This window comes from Chenopodium quinoa, unplaced genomic scaffold (genome assembly GCF_001683475.1).
Source record: "Chenopodium quinoa cultivar QQ74 unplaced genomic scaffold, ASM168347v1, whole genome shotgun sequence".
Classification (NCBI taxonomy): domain Eukaryota; kingdom Viridiplantae; phylum Streptophyta; class Magnoliopsida; order Caryophyllales; family Amaranthaceae; genus Chenopodium; species Chenopodium quinoa.
The window spans coordinates 835,792-845,931 of record NW_018745448.1 but is presented as its reverse complement, the minus strand read 5'-3'; the positions used below and the strand labels follow the sequence as shown (position 1 = coordinate 845,931).

The following is a 10,140-nucleotide window of genomic DNA, read 5'->3' as shown; positions in this document are numbered from 1 at the left end:
CCAAATACGAAGATAAAAATACAATAAAAAAGCTTAACGGGGTACTGTTTCACTGACAAAAAGCTTATACTGAGGTGGAATTCCACTCACCAATTCAAAAAGCCAGCGAATTTACACCATTGCCCCTCGTTATGTATTTTTTCGTACATAACGAAACTGCATTTGGACAACCTCCCTTATAGTGTGACCCTCTATTAGCAAGCATATTTATTTGATTGGTGTAAAACTTGTTAGCCCCTAATAATGTGGAAAACTTAGTATGCCTTTGGTAATTGGTTGGTGAAGCACGCATTGGTTCAACTGTAAGAGCAAGTTTAGTTTCAAGTCTTAAGACTTGGATGCGATATCATTTTTTGTGGTCCCCATTGATAATGATGTCATCAAATTCTTGTTAAAACTCACTAAGACTTGTTCAAATTTATCACTATAGCCCTAAGACTATATATATATATATATATATATATATATATATATATATATATATATATATATATATATATATTATTGTACAGAGACAACTCATTCAAGAAGCTCAAATTTCCTAGTGATGTTGTGATGGAGAGAGGAAATATGTGAGCTTCGAAGAGAGTAGTTTCGACCTCTTCACTCTCTGGCGGGGATGGGAGGGGAGGGTCGCTGGCCGTTGACAGGGGACTAGGCAGTGTTATTGGGTGGGGATAAATGTGTGCATTATAAATCGGACTAACATGACTGTTTTACATAAAACCGTCTCTTAAATTAACCACACTCGTTACAAAGTTAATGCGTGAAGAAAAGGTCAAAAATGGATTTTGAAACCAGTGTTGAACTTTGAAATGTAACTATCTTTATAAAGTTTATTTCATAGAAAAAAAAACTATCTTTATAAAGTGGGCATCTTACTACTAGCCTCGTAGACTGTACTTGAGAAAGCGGAAAATCGGAGAAAGGGAAATTTTTAATTATGGTAAACGAATACATAGAACAAAGATAAGGAACCTAAGAGGAAGGGAATTCATTAACCGTGCGTAGACTTGATAATGGACAATAAACAATAAACAATAAACAAATCCTCCCAGTAGGCAATGCCAAATATACAATATTGTTGGGATAGAAAAAAAAAAGAATAGATGAAAGTTTGCTAATCTCGTGTACCTCGAGGTACCTTTTTTATTTTATTTTATTTTTATTTTTAATTTTTTTATTTTTTTTTGTGCTCACGAGAGGCTAGGTCTCAGGCGGATCTTGACAACTTCTTTTTGGGGGACCGATCGAATAAATTAAAGTTCAATTATTCCTCAACTATAAATGTTATCGATCATAACATGTTAGATAGGTGATATAAAATGACCCGTCAACCGACCGAAAAAAATACATTATTCAAATTTTGACTTGTATGAAAACATTAAGTTTAGCATGACTACGGTGTATATGTTAAAATATAATAAAAATATTAACAATATAAAAGTTGCATTAACAAGTATGAAATCTCTAACAACATTGCAAATAAGTAAAGTAAGAAGAAAAACGCCAATAAAAATTTAGAAATACAAGTAATTTTATTAGCTTGTGATGTAATTGTCAGACAAGTTATATTGAAGACACTAATTATAAGTAAAGTAGTCTAGATAATAAATTTTGGATCAAAATCTAAGGGGGGCCAAGCCCAGCCTTGCGCCTTAGAAGATCTGCCACATGTGGCATAGCCACTCCTACAACATCATTATCTAAAATACGATCTAAAGCTAATGTTGGGACTTGAATCAACTCGACTCCATTGTTCTGGTTCATTCCTTGATTGGCAAGCTAATCCGCAATGTTGCTACCCTCTTTATAAATTTGCTTGATCACCACTTCCCAACTCGGGTCAGCTAGCATTTTCTTACAATTTGCAATCTGGTGAAAGCATTCTCTACCATACTCATCATTGCTTTGAAGGATTTAACACAGAGGCGGAGCCACAGGGGGGCTAGTGGAGGCCTGACCCCCCCCCCCTGGCCCAAACGGTGATATATGTAGTATAGTATGGCTCCCCTAGAATAACTAATAAATAGCTAATATTTGTCCTACATATCATGATGTTAGTGATAGCCCAGTTGGTTTGTTGGAGTTTTTCATAGTAACTTGCTGAGAGAGAGGTCTCAGGTTCGATTCCCCACTTTAAGCATTTTTTTTTTCCTTTTTTTTTGGTAACTTTATTGTTTCTTGGCCCCCATAGATTTTTAATCCTGACTTCGCCCCTAATTTGACACACTGCTTGAAGCTGTAGCTTTCTAATTACCATTCTCTTTGCCAATTCCATCCCATATTCCACTGCTAATATTTCAACTTTAAAGGCAAAACAAATCCCAATTTTTAGAGCAAAGGCATAGCTGAACTTACTAGCTGAAAGTGAATCAAACCAACCCCCCAAGGTCTAGGGACATTTTATTGGTTTATTTATGAAAATATTTAATTGCAGCTGTCAATTATGACTTGTTCACATAAATAAACTCCTTTATGGTATTTTTTCATGGCAAAAGTTTAATTATCAAGTAAAATGTTTTTTCTTTTTTTAAATTTTATTAAAAAAAAAACTAAAGATATTTAATAATATAAATTAGGAAATTTTAACTTTTACCACCTTCAAATAACGACTTTATTGAATTTACCACCTGAAAAAAAAAAATTACTTTACCACCTCATAAAAAAAATTCGGTTTTACCACCTAATCCTAACTCGGTGAAGGAAACCGCATGTGGGGCCCACCATAACAACTAGTTTTTGAACTTATCCCCAAATTCTCTCGATTTCCCTTTCTATTTAAACCAACCTTCTTCATTTCTACATCAAATTCTTGAAGATTGAAGTTCTTTTTTGCGATTTTCTTCACAAATCATTAATTTGGATGATCCCTAACAATCCTACATCCTTAAATTATCAAATTATTCAAGATTTGTACTCGTCCTTGAATCAATTCAACTGTTCGACAACAAACAACAAAAGGTATGCAATTTTCATGAAGCCAGTTGTAATTTTTTGCAATTCTTTTCGTGATTATGTTGCAATTGTTAAGTGTATTTGAAATTGCACGTTTTGTGTTATTAATTCAACCCCAATTTCATTATAAATACTTAAGGTTCATGTTAGTCAAAATTAATTTGGGGGTTTTTGATATTTCAATTAGGTAGTAAAATTAGGGTTAGATTATGGTAATTGTGTTCAAATACAATGAATTTCAATGCTTTTGATAATGAATTTCAGAAGGGAATGTCTTCTGTTAGCATATCACCTTCAAAGGAGAAAAGATGCCAATGTGGAGTTCCAATGGCAAGGCTTACTGCTTGGACTAGGGAGGACCCTGGACGCAAGTTTAGATCTTGCAAATTCTATGATTCCGTGACAGAGACAAGGGGGTGTAAAGATTTTGAGTGGGTGGATCAACCAGATGGAACACCTTGAAAAATAGAGGTGATTAACAACTTGCTGATGGACAAAAAATTGATGAAGGGTGAGATTAATGACATGAAGAGGAAAGTTGATGATGTTAGTGGGCAGAGGAGGTGCTTGCTCAATGAGATTGACATCCTGAATATGAAATGCAAAGCTCTTAGTTCAGACAGGAAGAAGATGAGAAAGGAGTTGCATGGAAGCAATGCAACAACAAAGAAAATGCTGACATTACATGCTTTTGTTGTGTTTTGTTGTTTTGGTTTGGTTTTGGCTATGTATTTTAGATCTTAGGTTTAGTTGGGAATTCTAAGAAACATAAAATCCCCAACTGATGTTGTATTTCGTTAAGCTATTATGTGTGATTGTAGGGATGGAATTACTTGTACTTGTTTTGACAATAAATCAATGAAAAATGGAACTTTTTCTAGAAACTTGTCATATTACTACTTGCAACAAAAGGCATTTAACTGTTTTCAGTTGGTTATGACAAAAGTTATTGCACCATAGTGCAAAAACATTGTTCAAATACCAAATATACTACCAAATATACACAACATTAGTAAAAAAAATTAGGCTGTCAACTACAAAATACTACTCTAAATTAGATCACAGTGCATTAACATCTTTGACCTTCTTGCTCCTCATTACATGAAGCTTGGACTTGGTTTGAATTTTGACTTTGGATGGGGTAGCTGTTGGCACTTGTGTGGGCTGACAGAGGCTCTTCTTGCTTCTGGTGACAGGCTGACTTGGAATAGGCACTGTTCCTGGAGGTCGACTTGACATAGTTGTTTTTGTTGTAGCCTGACTTGACCCAACCTCTGTTGTAGCCTGACTTAACCCAACTTCTCTTGTTGCAGCCTGACTCCCAGTTGCTGTTGTTGTTGCAGGATGATATTGTGGCAACTTCAGTGCAACCTGCAATTATAGTATGAATAGAATTAAAATCAAAGCAACTAAATACAAACAAGTACATGCGAAAATACCATTTTGCAAAAATATACATGTCTTACTGCTCTCTCTTCACTTTTCTTCCTTTGTTCCTTGAGCCAAGGAGTCTGCAGCTATGGCCTACCACCCTTTGGGTTTGTTACAGGTGGGTTGGGTTGTTCTGGTGCTGCTTGTTGCTTGCATGTTTTTGCAAAGTGGCCCAAACCACCACAGTTCTTGCACTGCTTCTTCACCTTTGGTTTCTTTCCCCCAGGTGCTACAGAAGTCCCCTTCCTTGGCTCTAGCTTTCTTTTTTTGGCCTTAGGTCTTCAAGGTTGCACTTTCAACACAGGTGGCAAAGGCTGTCTTATCTAGGGATGTCAATGGGGCGGGGCGGGGCGGATGTTGGCCTTCCCATCCCCATCCCCATCCCTATCCCCGCGGCGGGTCCAATTTTCGTCTCCATCCCCGCCCCACCGGGTACAACTCTAAAACCATCCCCGCCCCACCCCCCACTTGGATATCCATCCCCACCTAATCCCCACCAAAGACTCGCCTAATCCCCACCCAAGATCCATCTAATATCCGTATCTCAAATACACAATCTTACATAATTAATACGAATTATAAATAAAACATTCTATACACATTTTTGTGTTATAATATAAGTGTCGTACAAAGTATTATAATTAATATTGTATTTCATTAATTATTTTATAAATAGAATAAAAGTATGTAATTTTGCTTTAAAAGATATATAGATGTGGGTATGAGGTGGGGATGAGGCGGGTACGATGTGGGGCGGGTGGGGCGGGGCGGGTACAACTAAAAATCCACCCCCGTCCCATCACCCATGGAGGGTATGGTTTTTATCCCCATCCCCGCCCCACCACCCGCCAAACCGAGACCCATCCCCGCCCCATTGGGGCTCGGATGGGGCGGATCTCCTACTTGACCCGCCCCACTGACATCCCTAGTTTTAGCCTCCCCTTTTCCTAATGTTTAGCGCTAGGCATTGGCTTGATGGGGTTCTCATATGCAGCCAAGTATGTCTCTGGCATTTGAGTGGGAATAAGCTTGTCTCTGGCATCTCTAATCACTACAATAAATGTCTCACACATGTTGTTTAACATGTTAGACTTGTAGTTTGTAGAGAAAGCATGCCTTGACCAGTGATGGGGGGCAATGTTAGACATCCACTGATATGCTTTTTCATCCAGGAAATTGATGCTCTCCATAGCAACCTCAAACTCAAACTGATAGAAGCCACACACATGACAATCATTCAATTCACAAGTGACATAATATATAGACATGCCAATCATTCAACTTAAAATAGAAACTTATGGCCAAATTCACAACTAGTTAAGCAAAAAACACACAAGTACATTCAACCACATACAAGTTCACCTAAAATACATACAAGTTCACCAAAAAAAACACAAGTTTAGCCAATTGTAGTTGCTCACCAGAGTGCTTGCCCTAGCAGTAGGCCAGAATAATTCCTTGAAAGTTGCACCATAGAATTTCAGTTTGAAATTTGGCCAAATATGTCTGACACAAAACCTAAGCTAAGCTCAGCTTTGGAGACCACAGCTTCAAATGCTTCTAGCAGACCCTACACACAAGCCATAAACAAACATGTTAGTGTCCTAAAATTTGGAAATAGAGCAAAGAGATGAGAAGAGATATTGTTAACTTACTTTCTGTCTGTTAAACATAAAAGCACTACGTGAAAAAAAGAATTTGGCACCGGTTCAAACCCGGCCTAAGGCACCAGCTTGAACCGGTGCCAATGTGGGGGGTGCCAAAAACCCAATTTTTGGCACCGGTTCAAAACCGGTGTCATAGGGTCAAATAGGCACCAGTTAACCGGTGCCATAACTTCTCTTTTTTTTTTTGGGAATTAAAGTCAATCGGCACTGGTTCCGGTTAACCGGTGCCAATTCATGTATTTTTTTTAATTTTTCTTTAGTTTTCTTTATCCACACAAGCTAAAATATGCATGCCATGCGTGCACAATATACCACATACATACATGATGTTTTATGAAAATTAAGAGTTGAAATTATTTTCGCATACATATTGTAGATATACTTGGAGATAATGCTATAATAAAATTACAATATAAAAAACATAAAAAATATCCTTAGCATGAGTTGTTTTTGCTTCCATACACTTTTGATGCTTAGTTGTTGACTTTTATCAAGCTTAGCTTGCTCCCTGATAAGAAGATAAAGAAGTCATTTCATAGATGTATATTACTTAAATAGTTATGTATGCATGTTTAATATTTACGATTATACCTGATAATTAGGGTTGTGGCATATGAGGCAGGAGGACTTCTTTGTAAACCACGTTTTTTGTAAATACACCACATCTACCTCGAACATCTCCTTTACTAACCAAAACTCTGGTTGTTTCTTGTGAGGTCCCTCTCGATAGTGCAACATATAACTGTCCATGGCTGAAAACATGTTGGGGGAGATATATACCAACATGAGGAATGGTTTGCCCCTGCGATTTGTTTATGGTCAAAGCAAAACACAATTTCACAGGAAATTGTTTCCGGATCATTTCAAATGGCAACTTCACATCTTCTACCGTTTTTAAAGGAATACGTGGAATGAACACTCGTGTCCCTTTATGACTTCCGGTCAAAATTTCTGCCTCAATCACATGATCCCTTAACCGACTACGTATTAACCTTGTCCCATTACACAACCCACTGTTTGTATCAATATTTCTCAAAAGCATGATTGGAGAGCCAACTTTTAGCTTAAGAATATGTGGTGGCAAACCACCAAAGGATAATGAATTCAAGAACTCTTGTTGATAGAGATTTTGACGATCTTCTGGAACAGTGTCACATGAGTAGTAGGTTTTTTCTTCTCCGACAAACTCAGTAAGTATCTTCTCATTAGGCATGTCAACTTCGTCATTTGTTGGTGTTATTATAGCTCTTTGTACCATGTATGACACATCACCTACGTGCTCAGTGAGGTTTGGGAATATTTGATGGATAAGATTATCAACTGAAATATTATCACCATTTCCTGCACATATTGAAGATGGTAACTTTATCATGTCTTCATCAACTGTAGGCTCACATCCATCTCCAACTCTTAAAAGAAAGGCTGCAAATTCAGGATCCTGTATCGATCTCATATTTTGAGTGAGATGGAGTAGCTGAACATGTCTCCATAGTGTTGACCTGACCAAACACGCATCTATAGTTTGAGCCTTTGTTCCTTTTGGTACAACGGGTAAAATTTGTCTAAAATCTCCACCAAACACTACGACTTTGCCGCCAAATGGAACATCAACCCCTGTTAGATCTCTTAAACTACGATCAATTGCTTCATACGCATGTCGATGAGTCATTGTTGCTTCATCCCATATAATGACAGCTGCATACTTGACCAATTGCGCCTCTACATCTTGTTTACTAAACTTCCAAGTTGACGAAGCATGCAGCGTAACCGGAATATCAAGAGTTTTATGAGTGGTTTTTCCTCGATGCAATAGTGTGGCAGCAATACCTGAGCTGGCTACTGGTAATCCAAATTTCCCTCTAAGCTTGACTGTTGCAAGTATGGCTTGATATAGATAAGTCTTACCTGTCCCACCTGGACCATCTATAAAGAAAATTCGACCATTCTCTGCATCAATAGCTTCTATTATGATATCAAATGAAGACCGTTGGTCGTCATTAAGATGCTCCGCACAATGCACGTCTTCAGGGGGCACTGGTGCTGATAATTCATCATGTATGGCTCTAGCTACTTGTGCATTTCCATCCAATCGCATGTTTATTTTAGGTAAGTCGAAGTCATTGACACTCTTTCCTAATTGTTTTAACATGCGATCTATATCATAGAGAACTGAATCACGTACCAGTTCTAGATTTGTTGAAGTTGAATATAAGTAGTCTTCAGCCATGTAATGATAAAATTCATCCCATAAAGATCGAACCCCAGTTGGTTGACAATAAACCAATAAAGTGACAAACACTCTTCTCAATGATGATGGCATCTTAGAGTTTGATGCTTCACAAAAACAATCACGAATGCTTGCATCATTCTCCATGAGATCTAGTTTTTCAGCTGCTTCTCTAAAAGTAGAAAAAACAATCCCATTGACAGTACGTAGATGCTCAAATAATTCGGGGCCTTTAACATGATCCAACAACAAACGCAAGAAAAATCTTTCTCCTTCCATTGGTGAGGCTGTGTAGATTCTACCTATCACTCTTTGTGTACTCCTCCTTTTTCTCCATCAGCCACCGATAACATTGAGGAAATTCTCTATATAGGTATGTTCTTGCCTCTGGATCTAAGGAATTCATCTTGAAGAACTTTATGAGCATAGTTCGAGAGTTTTGTGGCATTTGAAGGATGTCTTCAATAGATTGATTTGTACTGAATCTAACCATTTGCCTATCTTGCAAATGTAGCTGTAATCGATCAATAGATGGACACATTCGAGTAATGGGAAACTGATATATCCTCCATAATGCTTCAGGTGCACATAACCACCTAGCATCCACATATTGTTGAATCTCATTGTGTTCAGCCCCTGCTCGAACTTCCATTGAAACACGATCTACACCCTTATGCACATACTTGTACAAATATATTACACTCTTGATGCTACTACAGATCTCTACATTGATATGACAATCATATTTTAGTAGCAACCATGAATTATATGGAACAACCCAACCATTATCAACGAAGGTTGCACTATTCTCATGTAAAGGCACTAGCGAACGATCACCACGACGACGATAAATAGGATATGAGTTCTTGCCTTGGACTGTGCTTTCTGCAAAGGGTTTAGGAAATTTACGTTTACAAACCCCATTTTCCATGCAAGAAGAATTTTGACGACCTTCGCCACACGGATTATGGATCATATGCTTCAAAACAACATCGTATAATCGTGGTTCTTCATCTCTATCAGGTATCTCGGCTCTCACAAATGTGTCATACTATTCCGGAGATTTTTGTTTGTCTTTTTCGTCCAAAATGAGCAGCATGTGAACATGTGGCAAGCCTCTTTTTTGAAACTCAATGACATAGACATAGACAATAACCTTCCCTAGAGCGCCTTTTTCTACAACGTCCATCTTGAATTCCTCAAATTTTGCATGGAATATTCTGGTGATTAAGTCGGGACGATCTTGTGCTGTTTGACCTGGAAATAACTCATCTACATTTTCTCTCCACGATGGGTTGCATGTCATTGTCAAAAACAGGTCTGGTTTTCCATGATGTGTAACTAATGCCATTGCATCTTGAAATCTTTGATTCATGTCTCTTGGACACCCGACAAACGAAGAAGGTAGAACGGTTTTTTTCCCGGCATTTGCTATAATTACAATGTACCGTAAATTATATTATAGTACATAATAATAGTAAAATTAAAATTAAAGGCAAAGAACATATTTAAGAAAAGAACCTGGATTGAGTTCTCCGACATCTAAACAAGCTTGAAGTCCCTGATACAATTCAGCTCTAATTGTATCTTGATTATCTCGAATCCATCTTAGCTTATTTGCCTCAATTTTCACAAACATGTCAACAATAAATTGTTGAAATAAGCGCCCTGCCATTAAGATGATGGAGACATATTGTCGTACCTAAAATTAATAAAGTATTGTTAAATTATGAGAAAATAATATAAATCTACGTGTTAATCCGAGAGAGGAGTGTACTTTACTTGAATGATATAAGCGTAGAATGCTCGGCAAGGTATGGTTCTTCCATTATTATCAAGACTATTTATCGACCATCC

At 37.4% G+C, this 10,140-nt stretch overlaps 1 protein-coding gene across 1 annotated transcript; it reads right to left on the bottom strand.

The window, feature by feature from the left end:
• Positions 1-5,336: 5,336 nt before the first annotated feature.
• On the bottom strand, positions 5,337-8,562 carry LOC110713569 (ATP-dependent DNA helicase PIF1-like). The gene is made up of 4 exons (XM_021892018.1): positions 6,748-8,562; positions 5,908-5,959; positions 5,744-5,751; positions 5,337-5,597 (listed from the first exon to the last, which is right to left on the bottom strand). The coding sequence occupies exons 1-4, from the start codon at positions 8,560-8,562 to the stop codon at positions 5,337-5,339; spliced, it is 2,136 nt and encodes a 711-aa protein (XP_021747710.1).
• Positions 8,563-10,140: the final 1,578 nt, after the last annotated feature.